Below are 19485 nucleotides of genomic sequence, written 5' to 3'. Positions count from 1 at the left end.
TGACTTTTTATGACATACTATAATATGACGTGTTGTAGTATGTTTTTCGACATACTATACTATTACTTTTTTTGACATACTAACTTGTTATCTAACCAAACAACCAACACCATATTTACCAGATCGGGCTCCTTCATTATTGCATGATGTTGTTGGCAGACTCATTTTCACCCTCTGACGTTCTTCGCTTCACGTGAGGAAACGCGTCTGCACTCGGTGCTGGTGGAGAAGGTGGAGAAGGTTTTAATGTTGTTACTTGTCTCATAAAATGTCGTCTTTCTCTTCTTATATTCTCACTTGTGGTGAACTGAATGAAAGGAAATTAAAGCTGCGTATTACGTCATTCATTTTGGTGTGACAAACCACGACTAGGAGGACAAACACGGACACCGCAGCGTGCTGGACGTCCAGCGGGCCCCACGGGCCCCGCGGACAGACGGACGTCTTCAGAGTCCGTCTGCCCGTTCCTCCCTTCCTCCTGCAGCCAGGAGCCGCTTTGGAGTTTGTCATCTGCTACCGCGTGAGAGGACGCCAGCATTGGGACAACAACGGCGACACAATTACAAAGTGTCGCAGCTACGAGGTGACAGCATGCTGCACTTCACCTGAGCGTCCACACGGGGGCGCTGCTGCCCACAGACAGAGCGCGTTACACCTGCGATGACTATGATCTTTGTACCTGTTCACGTTATGATGTATTTTTACTGCATTTCAGAGGCTTTACTTTATTATCTGACAGCTCAAGAAATACGAAGTAGTTCAAATGAATCCACCTCGTGCTTCTTACATGTTAATGCAGTAATGATCAGTCAAAATAACACATATATCACAATATATATCACATATATAACACAATAATAATGTATAATAATCCTCCGACCTGTACAGTAATGAACCCTTTAAGATTTGACACCTCAAATATATTTAGAAGATAATACTAGTATTACAGTGTGGTATTATTACTTTCACTGAAGTAAAGGATCTGAATACATCCTCAGAGTAGAAGCTGCTATCTGTAATATACATCTGTAATATACATCTGTAATATATATCTGTACTATACAGCTGTAATATACATCTGTAATATATATCTGTAATATATATCTGTAATATACATCTGTACTATACATCTGTACTATACATCTGTACTATACATCTGTAATATACATCTGTAATATATGTGACCCTGGTGGAGAGGGCTGAACGACCGGTTGGTTGTGACCATGTGACTCTGCTGTGACCGACGGAAGGAGGACTACAGAGAGCCCTGTTGCACTGTGACCCCGCCCCCTTTAGTTCCCCGACAGCGCTGACCTTTCGTCGAAAGGTTTCCACTGACACCGGAGGCCGGATTCCACACGAGGAACTCTCTGGCAGGCTGTTCACCGAACCGTACGGCTGCAGTGACTGAAGCCACGCTGCAAACATGATCTACGATCATGAGTCTGAACACCAGAACATTACTGAGCCTTTTAAAAATGACCCATCAACCAGAGAAAACGATACTTATTATATTAAGTTTATGAATAATAATAATAATATATGATATATATATATGGAAGGATTAATGACGCGAGTGACAAAACAGAGAACGTGTCATTCAATTAACTGCAGTAAAATAAATACAAAATAAAGGGAAGTCTGTGAACAAAAGAAATAAAATCAATTTTAAATTAAATACAACTAAACTACATCATTATAATACTAATACTAGTTATTATATCATTACTGATTTGTTTCCATCAGTAATAATAGTAACACAGGCCCTTGATCTGCTGAGAAAGAAAACTAAACAAAGTAGATTTAAATATTTAATGATTGTGATTATTTAAATGTGAGAGCACTCTGGTGATTGAAGTGCTCCACTGCAACAGCAGCAGCATTCATGGGACACTAGAGGCCTTGTGAATGTAAAACCTCACACGTCCATTTAAAATGTGTCTTTTGACTTTTCATTTATTTTTCCCAGTTGTGGACGGAGTATTCCAGATCATATATATATATATATCATATACTTCAGTAAAAGCAACAAAGTGAAATATATTCTTACTACGGGTGAAATACCTGCATTAAAACATGTATAAATGTAAAGTATTGACTCTGGATGTAGTTAAGAAAAGGGGAAGGTTGTGAAAAGCACAGTGTAGATATCAGTCCCTCTGTTGAGCTTTCTTAATGCACTACTAAAGCAGTGTGGGACTCTTAAAGTGACAGCACCACCTCTTATAATAACACTACTGTACTGTACAGTGATGGCTGCTTTAGCCTCCCTTATTGAGAGCGTAACAGAGCTCTGTACTCGTTCTTAGAAAATAAAAACTCAACATTCTACAGAAAGGTGTGTTGTCTGCAGCGCCCTCATCACTCTGCTGCTGTCTCTTGAGTCGCTTGTAATCACTGAATTCACATGATGACAACTTCCAGCGTACAGTGACTGAGGCTCAGTGGATGAAGTGGTCTTTGTGCCGTGAGGCTTCTTAGTGCTTCCTCTGCACTCAGAATGAAATCCCCGTTCCTCCCAAACCTTACACCAGAACAACAACAACCCAAACGTCCTCAGTGGCTCTGGACCGCCCTGGGGCTTCACTGCTCGTTAGGGTCGATGTTCTTCACTAACGGCCTCGGCTGTCGTTCGGGGGCTCGTATCCACGCCGCCTCGCAGCGCTGTGCCTTTATTTGGGGGGCCGGTGTCTGGTTATATAAAAGGCCTCCATATTAGGAGGCATCGTGATGCTCAACAGTGACGTTTGCTCCGGGGGACTGGAACTGTAAAAAACACACTGATGCATCATTATTATGATCATGGGTTACATCTTTAAATGTGTCATTTAGAACAGAAGAACTGCGTCACTTTGTAATCTTTGTGCAGTTCGTCTCAAGCACGTGAATATTAATAGTAGTAGCAACATATCGTTAAACATCATCACAGCAACATATTTAACACAGTTATTATTTAACATCAACAGGACCACTGACTCCCCAGCAGACCCTCGAAATAAACTACCATAAGAAAACACAATGTTGACTGATCTCTGAAAACATTATTAATGTCATTTTACTGTTACATTCATGTACATGTTGAGTGAAATGAAAACAGACGGAGCACATGAGTGAGAATAAAGAACACAACAAGGATTCCTGTGGGGTCTGCAGAGACCCTGGTTGGTAGGGTTATAGTCATATAAACTAACTAACTAACTAACTAACTAACTAACTAACTAACTAGCGTGTGGTTAAACAGCTCTGGGTGCTCGGTGTCCATGAGAAACAGTGACGTTGTGTATTGTTCTTATATATAATATGTGGAAAAAAGGAAACGTCGTGATTTATTATTCAAAGCCTGATTTTGAAGCAGAAGGTCGTCACGCTTACAGTTGGCTAAAAAACAGCAGAACATATGTTCTGTGTGTGTGTGTGTTTACCTATCTGAGGGTACACCCGGAAGTCAGGGTATCCCCCTCACGCCCACGAGAGCCTCCCTCGTTCGTCCCTCGTTCGTCCCACGCAGCTCCACAGGTAACCGGGGCTCTTCTGGGGCCCGTCGGGCTCTCGGCCAGTAGATGCTCGTTTTGGTGACTCCAGACGGCGAGCGGTCCCGGAGTACGGCGCAATTTAAACCGGAGCCGCCATCTGTTCCTCCCCCAGGGCCGGGACGGAGCCGGTGACTCACCTGACCTGTCGACGTCACTAAAGAAGCCTGAACGTGCCAGAGCTGCTTCTATTTCTATTCATTTGTTTCCACATTTGATATCAGCTGAAAGGTTTCTACTGTCTGAAACGGCCTACAGCTCCTATTGTTTCAGAGGGTCTGGAGTGGGTCAGAACTAATTACTTCATTCATTCATTCATTCATTCATTCATATGCAGCACAAACAGCCTTCACATCAACCTCCCGCTCCAGATTGGACGGAGTCGGTCGGTGGACTTGTTTTCCTGACGGGATTAAACTCACAAATGAGACGACGACACCAACAGGTCACCAGCGTCACGTGATCCGAGGTGAACTTCACTACGACGTTATTATCCGCTCACAGAGCGCTAACCGCTGAGATGAATCTGAGCGGATTACAACCATGATGCTTAGTCAGCGGTTATCACTCTGATTCTGACCTTTGTGAGAACGGTTTCACCCTGGTGCTGCCGACACGTGTTTGGAAACACAAAAACACAAGACACAGTTTGGTACAAATGTTAAACCTGTATTGTGCAGACAATAAATAGTGCTTACAAAGGGAAGTCTGTCTTCCACACAGACGAGGTTTCTGTTCACGCCGTCGATATGAAATCATCAACTGAACTGGTGAGACTCACACACAGCTGGGGGGATGTGAGTACTGGTACAGGAGTGGGACCGGTCGACTCGGTCACATGCACCCCCCCCTGTTCCGCGGCATCGGAGAGAGGATGTCTTTCAAAAAGAGTCTGTGTACAAAACGAAAGTGTCCCCCCCCGCCCCTCTGACGAGGTGAAGCGAGGGGTCGAGGGGTCGGTCCTCCGAGCAGAAGCTGAGCTCGCCGCATGCGTCCACGTCTACCGTCAACTCCCTTTTCTAGAGACACAGCCTCCAAAGGTTTCGCTGGACACGAGCACCAGAGCCCACTAACTGTGGGCCAGGGCACTGGAAGACTTCAAAGGGTCTCCAGGGACAGAACCGGACATCGGCAACTCTTCACAGAAGAAGCCTCGCTATGGCCGGTGGAACCTGCAAAGGGGAAAGGAGGGAAAGTGATGAGCGGGCTAAAATATTCACACTGAGGGTTCATCAATCAAAAGGCCTATTCATAGCCAATGGCCGCTCCTCTCCTTTCTTTTAGCTCCAGAGCGAAACGTAAGCTAAACATATACCCGGCCGGTCATTAGGGTGGAGAGCTGGTGCAGAAGGGGGCGACTCTCCTCCCAAGGGGCTGCGCTGCAGGCTGTGCTCTCACTGGAGCAACACTGAGGACAATGAGACTTTGTGTCTTTGCACAATGTCACGCTGACAACAAGAGCAACAAGCTGCAGGCGACCAGTGGACTCACTCTGTCACTTATTCTGTCAGACATTTTGTTCTTTGACCACCAACATGGAATCACTTGATCTGTGCAGAAATGCTATGGAGGGGTGAAACAGAACAACGTGACGCTTCAAACCGACCTCGTCAGATGCTTGCTCGATGTGTGAACTTCCATCTCGTTGCTCTTGAACTCATTCAGCTCCTTCCGTATCGCCGCCTGCGGAGAAACAAAGAGCGTAACGGAGCGTGAGCCCAGAGGAGTCCCCCCAACACCATCCATCCAGAAGCATCTGCTGTCTATGAAAGCTTCACTGTGTCAGAGTAGAGGTGAGGATGATGATGATGATGTTACATCAGACGTATGAACCGTCTGCATGGCTCACCAAACTAAAGTGCACACAGAGTGCAGCTTACTTCCTGTTTCATGGCGTGTGATGAAACACCAGACGAGACAATAAACTGTTTATGATTATGATTATTATTATGTTGTCATCATGCTTCTATCCAGGATGTAACAATACGTCCTGAGGATGAACTCACGTTACATGAATTCAACCTGAACCCAGATAAGAGGCTTCACCTGCATGGATTAACGATGGAGCATGTGTGTGTCATTGAGGTGACACAGTGACTCTTGATGACATCATCATGAGACGATGAGCTTCATGGCTCCTGTACTGTAGCGATGAAGAGTTTTTAATACTCTCTGATGTCTTTAAAGACTTTATAAGACCTGGAGAAACCCTGGAGATGGGCTGAATACGGACACTATAGAGATGTTGTACTACTTCTACTACTAACATCTAATACTATTAATAATACTACTATTCTGTCCTGTACTCAGTCACCTTGTCAGCAGCTGACAGTCGGGTCCAGGGCTTGTCGGCCCTCCTGTCGTAGTCCTGAGCTTTGGCCACTTCCACATAGTCGCTGAAGCGGATGAGGATCTTTCTGTCCCGCAGCTCGTCCACCGTCGGCCGCTGGTTCAGCTGGAGAACGAGAAAGGAACGTCAGATTGTTGATGTAAAACTAAATATTAAAAGAGCAGCAGGTTCTGGATGTGGCTTACCTTTCTGTTCAGCCGCTGTTTGATCTCCCTCCTCTCCTCCTGTTCGGTCTGGTCATTTCTTTCTGTTGACACAACAACGAGTCATTCACTAGTCGGACTAGAGCTCCACTCAGGCTGGTCTGGAGACGCTCAGTCGTCGTAGCAAACGTTCAGTAGATACCAGGCCTCTGCCTCATGGGACCAGAGAGCTGATGAAGTCTATTAACGGAGCTAACGTGTGGGATCCTCCTCACGATCAATGTGTGCCGAGCTTCACTGTGGATCAGTGCTGAACGTGATTAGATCAGAGCCCCTGGTGGGATCTGTCTTCATCAGACACAGCAGAGAGATCACTACACAACGCTTCATTCACGTTGGATCTCTCAGAAGCAAAACGTCGAGGCGTTGAACTGGTTCAGCAGCTCTAGAGTGATGAGACCGACAGCTGCTCAGAGACCACAGGTGGTCCTGAGACGAGGTTCACCACCGAGGTGGGACTACATTCCCCATAATGCTTCATTTGATATGCTAATAGTCAATATTTGAACATTCTTCTATATGTATTTGTCGGGTTATAGTAATACATAATGCTGTTTATGTTCTCAATTTATTGATGTCTGAAATTAAAAATCAGCATCAAACAAACCAAAGCCTTGTTCTGTCAGAACAAACTCAAAGCTTCTGACTTCACACAGAACAGAGACAAACTATTACACATTATTAACATAACAATGAAATAATACAAAATACAGTAGACTCATCACTCAAGCGGTAGTTTGTAACACCACAATAACCATGTTAAAAAGATGAAACATGGTGTGAACGTTACGTTAATAGAGGAATTAAAGATGTCCTTTAGAGAAGTTTTTAAACATAAACGTATTAAACGTTAGTATAAATAAAGTGTAACCCTAACCCTGTAGAGACTCGGATCTAGGATGAGAAGCTGACCCGGTTCAGTCATCAGAGGTTCGACTTACGCTTTAAGATGTTCCGACTCTCCAGCTCCTCCACCGCCGGCCTCTGGCTCAGCCTCCTGCGGAAAAACACCAGAATTACGTTCTGGACCATCTCGGACCCCCTCGCGCTCTGGAGGAGGGTCTGCCCGACCACAAAGTCTCTTTCGGTCTCTTCACTACTAGCACGTCGGACACTTGAGCCGGCGCGCCGTGCGCCAGGATCCGCACATCCAAAACGCGAACACCGCGTCCCACCTCGAGTCCACAACGCGGCTGGTTCTGTCGTAACGTTTGAGGCTCCACATCGGGGAAGAACAGGTCAGGCTGCGCGCCGAGGGTCGCGCGTCAGAGCCAGTGAGGTGAGGAGGACCAGAAGAAAGACCGGCTCCGGTTTGTAGTCCCGGCGGAGCGGCGGCGGTGTGGAGGACAGCTGAGCGCAGAGTGGAGCGAGGACTGCAGCCAGCACAGCAACCACGTGCACGACACTCAGTGAAGGGGAGGGACTGAGAGGAGATCCCCCCCCCCCCCCCACCACCACCACCACACACACACACACACACACACACACACACACACACACACACACACACACACACACACACACACACACACACACACACCAACCGCAGCAAAGGGAGTAGTGCAGTATTGTGTTTTCTGATAAGAGTTTATCATTAAACAAACACTCATAAGACTGAAGTGAAGGAACATCTAATCACTTCTCTCCATGTCATCAGTCAGCACACTCAGGGTTGGGGGTGATGGTCTGTTATGTTGACTTTAAGAGAAAACTAATAGAAAGAAAATGCAACACAAACAGATGAAGCTTCACATGATGATGACCTGAATATTTAACGGCTGCACTGAATCATGTTCATCATCTGTTCGTCGGTTATTGTCTTCTTCTTCTTGTTCAGTCAGAGCTTAAGCTGATATTTATATATATTTATTGATATATTTAAGATGTACTGATGTCAGCACTGAGGATGACTGTGAGTGTCATGATGATGTCATGATGTAGTCATGTGATCACAGATGAAAACAGACAAAGAGGCTGCTGACGCCACGCTGCCTCCCTGTCTAACAGGGGGGGGGGTCAGCAATTTTTAGGATTCCTCACATGACCTTCCAAGACCCCCCCCCCCCCCCCCCCCCCCCCCCCCAACACACACTTACTGACACCACATCTACCTCCAGCTGTCGGCACAGCGCCTATTCTAAAAAGGAACCAAACAAAGAAAGCTCCCTTCATCCTTCATCCTTCATCCTGGGGTTGAGTGGGTGATGTGGACCCTGAGTGGTCGACATGGACCTGAATCAGCCTTTTTGTAGCTTTATTATTGGCAGCAACTTAGTAAAAGACATAAAGCCAAAGTTCAATAAGTGAACTCCTCCGTGTGCTCAAACAACAGCTGTGTGTGTTGAAGCTATAGCCTCCTGCAGCTAAAGCTAAACCACCGCTCTCTGTTGTCATGATGAAGTGACCTCACGTTCATCTATTCTGCATAACTTCACAAAGCAGTAACTAACTAGCTTAGCTGATCTCAGTAGTCGAGCAAAACACATACAATGAACTCCTGATTGAAGTCCGCTGTGGACCACTTATGTTTCTACAATTACATTAAAATGGACGAGAGAGAACGTGTTTTGGTGAATACTGTGGTTTCAGTGTTGATGTGTGTATGCAGTTCATCAACACATTAAAGTGTTCATCTGAATGCAGTTCATCAACACATTAAAGTGTTCATCTGAATGCAGTTCATCAACACATTAAAGTGTTCATCTGAATGCAGTTCATCAACACATTAAAGTGTTCATCTGAATGCAGTTCACCAGCCAGTCTGGCGACTTTAAACGGTTTGTTTCTAGGTCAGAATTAATCACAAGCTGTCCATTTGCCCAGAGGAGAAGAGAAGAAGCATCTTTACAGATGAGCTCAGATGAACAGTGTTACTGAACGCACAGAACACCGGCTCCCTGAACACACAGGTCAGATGAAGATAAGCAGTCACGACTCCCTGGAGAAGATTAAATCCACTTCAATGTGTTCACACTCTTTAACTGTTGGAGGAACTGTGATTCACACCAGCAGCAGACGATGAGATGAGATGTTTTGAGCAGCTCGGGAGCTTAAAGAAGCCTGGAGCCTGAAGCTGAAGCCTGGCTACACTCTACAAACTAAGTGGTGGAAAAGCAGCAGCACGGTCACCAGTTAATGCTGATTCTGAATGAGTCTGCTGTCAGGTTTGTGTGTCTGTTGTGTGTCCAACGATCACTTGTGAGGGAGGACGCTCCGCTCTGTAACACGTCTGCACCGCGTTTCCTCGTTCTCCCATTCACACCATCACAAAGGCTCAGCTGTATTCTGTTCCACCTGTTACTTCAGTGTGCCACATTCAGTGTGCATTCAGCCTTGTCTTCTTCAGGTGTAGTTGAAACCTTTTACATGTTGTCCACGGCCCTGTAAACAATGACACCTAGAGTGAGAGCTTCAGCTGCAGCCGGGACAACAGGACCATCGAGGCCAGAAGGGGAGAGCGAGCTAAATGGAGCGGAGCCGCGGTAGGATGTGAGGTCTGCAGCGGAAAACATTTCAGGTCAATAGCGATTGCCTCAGTTCAAAGAATCAAGTCTGCTGCAGCCACTCGTGTGTGTTTGACTTCAGACGATTTAGCTGCAGTGGATAAAACACAAAAACACAACTAAATCTGAATACCTTAAGAGCTAGAGTGAGTCAGCGCGTTTCTGTTTTGCCGAACAATCCTAACGGGCCTTTAGTCACCGCCTCCCTTCACCAGTACTCGCCCACTCTGCTCGCTCAGAGGTGAGAAGTTCCTCGTTTGTCGGAGAACTCCCCGGCCCGTCAAAGCGATGAGCTGCCTGTAGGAGCGGGTGCTGATGGGAATGTCAGCCCGTGAAAAGTGGAGGAGAACGGGATGAGTCAGGCGCCACGGGCCGGGCAGCGGGCCTGCCTACTGCCCACTGGGGTGTGGTTAATCCCGGGCCTCTTTGCCCTCAGTGACAGAACACGAGGACGGGGAGTCGAGGACGGGGGGGCAGTTGCCAGGAATAATTACAGGAACCCTGTTCAGTCTGAGCCTACCAGGAGCTGGACGTTTATGTAACTTGTTCAGGATGTGGTCGTGTTTCAGCGTTGACCTGGATGTCTCCCACTGTCACCGTCACATGAATATGAAGACTGCTGCTTGGATGTATATTTCTCTAACACTCTACTGCAGCCATTGATGAATTTCAAGTTATAAAGAAGAACAGGGAACCAACCACTCGAGAGCTTCCAGCTACCCTTTAAAACGTCCTCCGTTCAAAGGCCGGCTGTGCTATTGATGACAGATGAATGGGGACGCATTCAAAGACTCAGACATGAAACCAAGAATCGATTCTTCATCCAGCCGCTCGTTTGTCTCCGAGGCGTCCGCCGGTGTCTGGCTCTTGAGCGTCCCGCTGGGAGCGCAGCGTGGAAGAGGCGACTTCAAATAGCGTGACCCGGCCTCAGGTTGCTGCACACGGGCCGTGAGCTTTCACTGCGAAGGAGCTTCAAGTGGCTCCGTAAGCCGAAGACCAAGAGTCTACAGCCGCACCGAGACACCGAGACGCTGTCTGCATCTCGACCCGTTTCACAATGACGACGCTAATGTGCTGATTTTAAAGACCCAGTGAAATTAAATATGAATTTTCAATTGTTTGAGGACTCATCCTGCACTCACGAGTCACACGTCAGTGTCACACCGACTGACCTGAACCCACTGAACAAACATTGATCTCCTTAAACAATGGAAAGCCATTAGCCAACATGGCAGCTGTAACCTATTTAAAAAGCAATCAGTGGTTCTGTTTGCATAATAAAGCCTCTCTCAGTCAGCTGTGAGGCCAGAGTCAGTGCTGGACTGGGAATACCAACGTACACCTTGCTGTAGTTTACTGTACCTTACTGTATTTTACTGTACCTTACTGTATCTTAATGTATTTTACTGTACCTTACTGTATCTTAATGTACCTTACAGTATGTTACTGTACCTTACTGTATTTTACTGTACCTTACTGTATCTTAATGTACCTTACTGTATCTTAATGTATCTTACTGTATTTTACTGTATCTTACTGTATTTTACTGTATGTTACTGTACCTTACTGTATTTTACTGTACCTTACTGTATCTTAAAGTACCTTACTGTATTTTACTGTATCTTACTGTACCTTACTGTATCTTACTGTGTCTTACTGTACCTTACTGTATCCTGAGACACGTAGCAGTGGAGACAAGCGGACTAATCCGGCCACGCGTGACACGGTGACGGTGGAGCCCTGACTCGGCATGGTAGAAAGGAGGGTGAAAACAACCACTGTTTACAGGGTGGTGCTGAGGCTTTGAGACTTTTGACATTTCAATTAGAGGGTTCTTGCAGCTAGATCCCTAAAAAAAACCCCATTGTATAACGTTAATGACTGCATGTGGGCCGGGGACGGTCTACAGCGGTGACAACGTGTAATTTGAGGATTTCACTTCACCGCCACACTCGGTATGTGCAGGCTGTGCCATCCGGTGCTTACGTCTCTCCAACTGCTTTATGATATCTGCCAACTCCAGTCCTGTAATTGGACTGACGCCCGTCCGTGACGCCGCTCGCTATAAAAGGCACAAATAGAAACCCGGAGAGGCACTTCCTGAGAGAACCGATCCTCGTGTGAAACCACAGAGACACAAACGACACGCCACCGTCCCTGCTTCAACCCTCAGCCGACCACGGACGCCTCGGCACACTGGGGGAGGAAGCGGGGGAGTCGGAGGTCAACAAGCATTCAGCGATAGAACACCGGTCTCTGTTCAACACATGAGACAGAAACACAATGTGGAACCAAGAACAGCACGCCACCGTAAACACACGCACACACACACACACACACACACACACACACACTCATGATAAAACACCTACGTGATAAGATATAAAGCTTGTAATTCACTCATAAACAGACTGTGAGCTGTTTGGACCTTTGGTTCCATCAATCAGAACCACATCAGACTAAAGTTCACATGAGAAAGCAGCAGTTTAGACCTGGACTCGTCATTATAGACATTTATATTATACATTTATATTTTATATTTTACTTTTCTTTAAACCAAAGCGTTCAGTGAGACGATGCAACTTTAGAAATACAAAATATCAATCTTCTTCTGACACATTTACATTTTAACCTTTTAAAAACGAGGCCTATTTGCAGGCCTCAGCTCGAATAAAGATAAGAAATACCTAATTAATTGTATAAAAAAAAAAAAAAAAAAAAAAAAAAAAAACTTTTTTTATATATTTTTGAGATGAGAAAAATCATGGAACTATCAGAATACATGTTACTGGTTCACATAAGATAAGGATGGAACACAGCAGAACTTGGAAAACTCAAAAGCTCGATCTTGAAAAACAGCACTTTTAGGGTATTGTTTTTTGGAAAGTATGGGTATCCAAGACTTTTAATATGCTGGGCTCTTAGAACAACTGATATAGGCTCTATATACACAGCTATACATAGATACAGTGAAACATTTATGAAATATAGAGCATTTCAAATTAGAAAACTGATCAAATACTCCAATATTTGAATAAAAAAGTATTTTTAAAATTCAAAAACACTCTATATCACTTCTATGTATCACTCATGATGTTCATTGAATCAATAGACCGAAGATTGGACCTTTTTTGAGTGTTTTAAGCTCTTTCTATGCCCTTTTTAGTTATTTAGTTTAAGGTCAAATCCTGCTTCGACTCTCTGTTCAGGGCTGTATCTCAGCCCCCCCTTCTCCGATTTTCACCATTGAGACATCCTTCGAACCGTAGGAGCCAATAGAATTGCCTGGAATTGAAAGCTAGATGATTGACAGCACTATTAGCCAATAAAGCTCAAAAAGGTCCAGCTCTGAAATCTGATTTGCTGAGCTTCCAACCCTCCCAAGAATCCGAGGAGTGTCGGAGAGACACGAATCGAACGGATTCACACGGAGCACCAGCAGCTGGACAAACATGCGTTGGAAGTACGGAGATATTCCATTTTTTCGCTGAGATTCGACCAAAAGTAAGTACAATATTCGATGAAAGCTGTGTGACTTTTTGTGTTCGAAGCTGAATATCTCTGCGATGGTTTACCGGGGAGAGAAATGGAAACTATGTCCGTAATCTCCGTCAGGCGCTCGTGCTTTTTCATGCTGCATGTTCGTAGGTAGCACGTTGCTAACGGAGTGTAGCAGCCTTTTTCTCCGGTCTGTCCCAGTCATATCGAGTATGATTTATGATATTTTGTTATTTGTTTGCTTGGCTGATGGGAGATGTGTTTGTCTCATGTAGAAGTGACCTAGTTCATGTTGTTCCCAGGACGCTGAGGTTTCTGCAGAACTATAACATCACTATATTCGTTCTTCGTGGGTTCTCTGCCAGTTACTTTTAACACAAAACTCTCTAAGTTTTGATGTACTCTGCGTCCAAATGGGGGACCCTCGGGTGTATCTGGTTTTAAGCAACAAGCAACAAAAGGCTTTGATAACTAAATCAAGCAAGCGACTAAAAATATATATTTAATTTAGATATTCTTAAAACAGAAGTAAAAAAACAAACAAACTGAAACAATAAGTAGTTATAACAGGAACATCAAGAGAACCCATGCTTCAGCTGAGGAAACCCTAACCTCACACACACACACACACACACACACACACACACACACACACACACACACACACACACACACACACACGTATTATATAAAGCATTATATAAATGGCAGCAGCTATAGATTTCCTTTAGAAGTCACTTTTCTTGGCTCAGTGTGAACTGTTCTGATGTATTCAACCCTGGGTCAGGGACAGGTCTGGTTGTGTCGTTGTGGTCCAGACAGGTCTGGTTGTGTCGTTGGGTCCAGACAGGTCTGGTTGTGTTGTTGGGTCCAGACAGGTCTGGTTGTGTCGTTGGGTCCAGACAGGTCTGGTTGTGTCGTTGTGGTCCAGACAGGTCTGGTTGTGTCGTTGGGTCCAGACAGGTCTGGTTGTGTTGTTGTGGTCCAGACAGGTCTGGTTGTGTTGTTGTGGTCCAGACAGGTCTGGTTGTGTCGTTGGGTCCAGACAGACCAGGTCTCTGCAGTGAGAGACGTGACGGCTCTTCACTGGACGTTTCGTTGACCGAGTCAGAGCTGCATTGACGTTTCATCTCAGGTGAAAGAGATGATGAAACAGAAAGTATTTTCTGCGGTTCAACACGGGAGAGCCGCCGTCTGACAGCCTCGGTTACCTGGAAACGAGCGCTGCGTGCCGCTTATAGACACATCATTTTAAAGGAAAGAGATTAAAGATCGGCCTCAACGACACGCAGGGAACGATTGATCTCAACGACTGGTTCACGAAATGATCAATGCAGCTCCGGGGCAAAACAATCATCTACCAAACAAGCTTCTGATGATCCAGAGCTAAGAGAGACTCCAGTGAGCCAGACTTAAGAGACCTGCTGTATTCTATAGGCAGTACTACACACTACACACTACACACTACATACTACACACTACATACTAGAATTTTTTTTTGCCTCATGAATCCTCAGGAATGCATTTAGTGACGGAACAGCAAATGGAAATTGTATAAAACTTGTCCTTTGTGACCGTAGACTGCTGCGGCGCTTTGCATTGTGGGATACGGTAGGCGAGGTAGACTGGTCCGATGCATTCTTTGCACATCAGTTTTTACACACTGTATATTTTTTGTTTTGTTTGCATACCATGTGCTACATGTTTGCCAAATCTGTATGTACTGCTAGCATAGCGTGCGGTTTGGAATTCATCTCTGAAAGTTATTGTTGCCGCGTTGCAGTCGGCTGCAGCGTTGCAGTCGGCTGCAGCGTTGCAGTCGGCTGCAGCGTTGCAGTCGGCACACTGAGTTGTGGTGTCAGCTCAAATTGGTCCATGTGCCAAAAATATCCAATTATTATCCAAGGCTCATAGGACTCCTGACATCGCCCCACCATCGCTTCACCTCCTTGACCAATGCTGCTGTCACTATCTGCTGACTGGACTTTTAGTTTCAGAGCTACGCCTTAATGAGCACGAGCAGAGGTTCAACTTAGCGAACAGCAAAGAGCTGTAGTAGAAAATAAGCAATGCTATGAGTCTAATTGATGAACGTGTTTCATCAGTCAGCTACTTTAAATAGCTGACGTTGATAGCCTTACGGTTTACTACTGCGTATAAACTACATGTATTTCATTGTGTGGCTGCAGAGGCAGCTGTGTGGAGTCTGATGAATTGCCATTTAAAACAAAGAAAATGCCCATCATGAGAATAATGTATAATATAGTTCATTGTTAAACGGAGGAGTAATTATGCTCCATGAGTCTTTATAATAAGAATGCTAGTCTAGCTATTATTAGCGTGTTTGTATAAAGTGGTTGTTAACTAATCTGTGATGAGAACGTGACAAATGTTCCAACCTGCACAGCCGTGCTCTTAAAGCTCAGGAGGGTAATGGATCTTCTTTACCTCCTGAAAGACGTCAATAAATCAAATTATCCATTACATGATGGCTAAAAAGTAAAACACAACGTCTAAAAATATCAGCCACACGGTCTACTGGGAACTCAGGGCACTGATGCTTCAGGGATTTGTTCTAAGTCATCGGAAGCCTGATCAGTGAGATCTCAGCAGTGTTATAGAGGAAGGTCTTCACAGTGTCCCTGTTATTAACAATGTCCTCAGCTGAGGACAGCGATGGAGACGTAGATCATTGCAGTGTCCGGTCAGGGGAGATGTAGTCTCTCCATCGGGGGGGCGGGGCACAGGGAAGGCGAATCTGGGCCGTGACGTACGTCGCCCATCGATTACGGCTGCTGCTGCTGCAGCATTTCTCCGATGCGAGCTATATTTAGAAACAGAGGGTTCCCTGCTGCCGTCCCGGGCCGGTCCGCCGCTCTGCATTGCACTGAGTGGGGCTTAAGTAACGCAAATCAATGCAACTCGCCACGATCGGTGATCTGTGGACGTGGTGCATCACAGCACCATGATGGTCACATGTACCGCTGTAAACACAAACAAAGGCTATCCAGTACATGTGAGAACAAGTGAAAATAGAGTTTTCTAAATGTATAACGTGGATGTGATGATTCAAATGATCATTTCACACGGCCTCTTCTTGTACCATTGTGTCGAATGTACTTCAGGAAGACAGTGTGTGTATTCCTGATCATCCAAAGAAGGTCACTGCAGTGCAGCAGTGTGGACACGTACACCAAGTGAGGCTCTGGTGCTGTAAACCTAAGATCCAAGACAAAGGTGAGCAGTGAGCTGCATGCTTCAGGTCTGTGCGTCTTTTCTTTATCCACCATACTGTTAAATGAAAGCACCAGCGTATGATTCAATTCATTTTGTATCGCCCAAAATCACAAATCCTCCTCAGAGGGCTTTACAGTCTGTACACACTCCTCTGTCCCGGGACCCTCACATGGACCAGGAAGAACCCCTTTAACAGGGAGGAAGTCCATCCAGCAGGTCCTGTAGAACCTTTACATGTTGAAACCGGGTCATCATATGGAGGCCCTAACAGTCAAGACGGCAGAGATGATTTATGAATCCTACTTTAGTGGATCATAACCACAGACTGACATAAGAAGTGGACGTAGTCAGCTGCGTCAACAACTCACTTCAAAGCGGTTTCTGCCTCATGACATCACGCTTTCCCTCCGATCGACGCTGCAGAAGAGCCGACTAACAGAAATGCCTCCGTCATGTCGCCTGGCTCGACTGCTGCGGCCGAGTGAAGGTGAGAGTGACTGTTCTGCTCCTGATGTACTAACGGACCCTCGCAGCACTCAAGCCCTGCTTCAGAGAAGGACACAGTGTGCAGCCACCTCCACAGACGGCTCTGATCCGTTCAGCCGTTCGGTAGATTCACTCAGCGACACGGTCGCTGGCAGAGAGCGTCCCTCAGCTTTGTCTCGCGGCTGAACGAAGACGCTCGTCGTGTCCGCTGGCAGACGAGCGCGCCGTGCCGTCGCCCCAAAAACAAAAACTGGTATTGTGGCCCACTGCTGGCTCACTGGATTGACTTTTAATTGGCCATAATGAACTGTATTAATTACACCTGTTTACGCTGCTATGACCTGTCACAGTGGCTGCTGGGCCACATCGTTAGGTTATATGACATATATATGACACATATATATGACATTGTGCGTCTATCTCAATACATAACGCTATACATTTGTAACTGAGGGGGTGTTGAGGACAGACGCTCCGCTCAGAGGAGTGATCTCTGCAGTACTTAACCAGCACTGTGACCGTTCCACTGTCACCCCCCCGCCCCACACACACATCATTGATCACTTCCCTTTCATTACATAAGGGTGATCAGGTTACATAAGCTGTGTGTAGTGTTCAGGCTCCCCTGCAGTCCCCTCCGGTCTGTACAGACGTTGTAATGAACTCACGCAGCAGAATGCCTTCTGCTAATCCGCGTCCACCCGCTGGAAGTAGTCCAACGTGCTCGCGGAGACGCTCACGGAGACGCTCACGGAGACGCTCACGGAGACGAGGCGTGTTCGGAGACAGCTTTGGTTTCATGACGACGTCACATACTCGGGTGAGGGCGGAGGAAAACGGCACACGTGGTGAAGCCTCAGCGCTCACAGGACGGTCTGTTTAGCCGGTCTGGACGTCACCCGGCCTCTCTCATCTCTCACGGTGTCGTGTGGGGAGCGAGCGGCTCAGCTAAATTAATCAGGAAGCATCAAACGCTCTCCGTGTGGGCGGACAGGAAAGGGAAACCAGCTCTCCTTCCCTCTCGGTTCAAAGTCTGCGTCCCTCTGACCCGCGATGAAGCCACACCCGGACACCCGGGTACCGGCCTGCCTGCAGTTCATCCACTGTGCTGCTGGCCTTCATACTGCACAATGATATCATCATTATTATAATGTGTGAAACAATCAATGAAACAAATAAATACTTCAGACTGTAGTTAAAAAACAGTAGTACAAGTACCTCTAAACGTCATACTTTGTACTTCCATGCCGTACCTTTTACTCACACAGCTCCACAGACAATCTTCATTCAGAGTAAGTGAAGACGTGTGAGCATGAAGGAACCAGTGAAGGAACCGTCTGAGGTTCTGGAGCTGCTCCATGGAAGACAAACTGACCAGAGCTTCTGGTATAATCACATGACTTTGTATCTCAGTGAGCGCTCTGAGGAAACATCACATGGGTGTCCACCACTGCCTATATGTGTCTACTGTCGTTCTGTTGTACGGCCCACCCCCCCACGTCACTTCTGCTGGATGAAAGACCAGAACAGTGCTCTGAACCTTCAAAGCTTTAACCACTAACTCCACACAAGTACTACAGCAAAACAGTCAAAGCTCATGTCTCATGTCTCATATCTCATGTTTCATGTCTCATATCTCATATCTCATATCTCATGTCTCATGTCTCACGTCTCACGTCTCACGTCTCGCGTCTCGCGTCTCATGTCTCATATCTCATGTCTCATGTCTCACGTCTCGTGTCTCATGTCTCATATCAGTGAACTCAGCTTATGTCCCTTCACAGCAGGTCTGCACATCAAAACATATTTCAAGTTAATATTCCAAAACGTCTTCCAGCTCTGCAGTGATGTGGAGACAGTGAAGGAATGGCAGCAGTGATGATGATGAACGGGACATACTGTACATGGTGCAGAGGAGGGGGGGTGTCGGGGGGAGGAGGGGGGGGAGGAGGAGGGGCCGATGGCTGATCTGGGGTGAGAGATCACAGAGCGACTCACTTGGCCAGCTTGGTCTCTATCTGCTGCCGGATTTCCTGCCGCTCCTGGTCGCTGCGCACGGGGAAGATGTTGCGGTCCTCCAGCTCCTGCTTGCTGGGCCGGTTCCGAAGCTTCACGGCCAGCAGCTCCTTCCTCATCCGGCGTGGGAGGGTCCCTGTCGCGGGGGTGGAGCACGAGATTAAGGTCAGCGGCGTCAGAGGCTCTCCAGCTAAACCGCTGAACTGATGCCAACCATGAGACTCTCATTCTCATGAGACCTGACTCCTTATTAATGAAATACATTATGAAATACATTATGAAATACATACTGGACTCAGTGTTGTATACGTACCACAAAGATGTTCACCCCCCGGTTCATCATGAATTAATCAAACAATCCTAATGTTCTAAGATTCTAATGTTAAAACTGATATGAATGAGTAACGCTCAGCCTTCAGTCTGTGTGGATTTGTTTAGACATTACAACCATAACTGATGAATAAAGAGTGTACTTCTGTTTATCTGAACTTAACTCTGTCAACCTTTATTCATTTGGTGATGTGTGTGTATATATATATGTATATATATATATATATATATATATATATATATACATATATACATATATATATGTATATATATATATATATATGTATATGTATATATATATGTATATGTATATGTATATGTATATGTATATT

The 19485-nt window shown here is 45.9% G+C and overlaps 2 protein-coding genes across 2 annotated transcripts in view; both read right to left on the bottom strand.

Annotated features, from left to right (window-relative positions):
- Positions 1-200, bottom strand: part of LOC137873579 (solute carrier family 41 member 3-like) — a 13710-nt gene extending 13510 nt beyond the window's left edge. Inside the window, exon 1 of the mRNA XM_068711825.1 lies at positions 120-200. Coding sequence (XP_068567926.1) covers positions 120-137 — 18 coding nt within the window. The 5' untranslated portion in view covers positions 138-200. The remainder of the gene's footprint in view (positions 1-119) is intronic.
- Positions 201-4178: 3978 nt separating this feature from the next.
- Positions 4179-19485, bottom strand: part of phactr3b (phosphatase and actin regulator 3b) — a 34261-nt gene continuing 18954 nt past the window's right edge. The window contains exons 8-13 of the mRNA XM_068711821.1: positions 18806-18959; positions 7025-7080; positions 6066-6127; positions 5845-5985; positions 5137-5213; positions 4179-4702 (exon numbers count right to left, since the gene is read on the bottom strand). Coding sequence (XP_068567922.1) covers positions 4687-4702; positions 5137-5213; positions 5845-5985; positions 6066-6127; positions 7025-7080; positions 18806-18959 — 506 coding nt within the window. The 3' untranslated portion in view covers positions 4179-4686. The remainder of the gene's footprint in view (positions 4703-5136; positions 5214-5844; positions 5986-6065; positions 6128-7024; positions 7081-18805; positions 18960-19485) is intronic.

This window comes from Cebidichthys violaceus, unplaced genomic scaffold, assembly GCF_023349555.1.
Source record: "Cebidichthys violaceus isolate CVI_PGR_0920_01 unplaced genomic scaffold, fCebVio1.0.p SCAF_17, whole genome shotgun sequence".
NCBI classification, from domain to species: Eukaryota; Metazoa; Chordata; class Actinopteri; order Perciformes; family Stichaeidae; genus Cebidichthys; species Cebidichthys violaceus.
The sequence above is the reverse complement of the archived record's forward strand: the minus strand, read 5'-3'. Positions and strand labels throughout refer to the sequence as shown.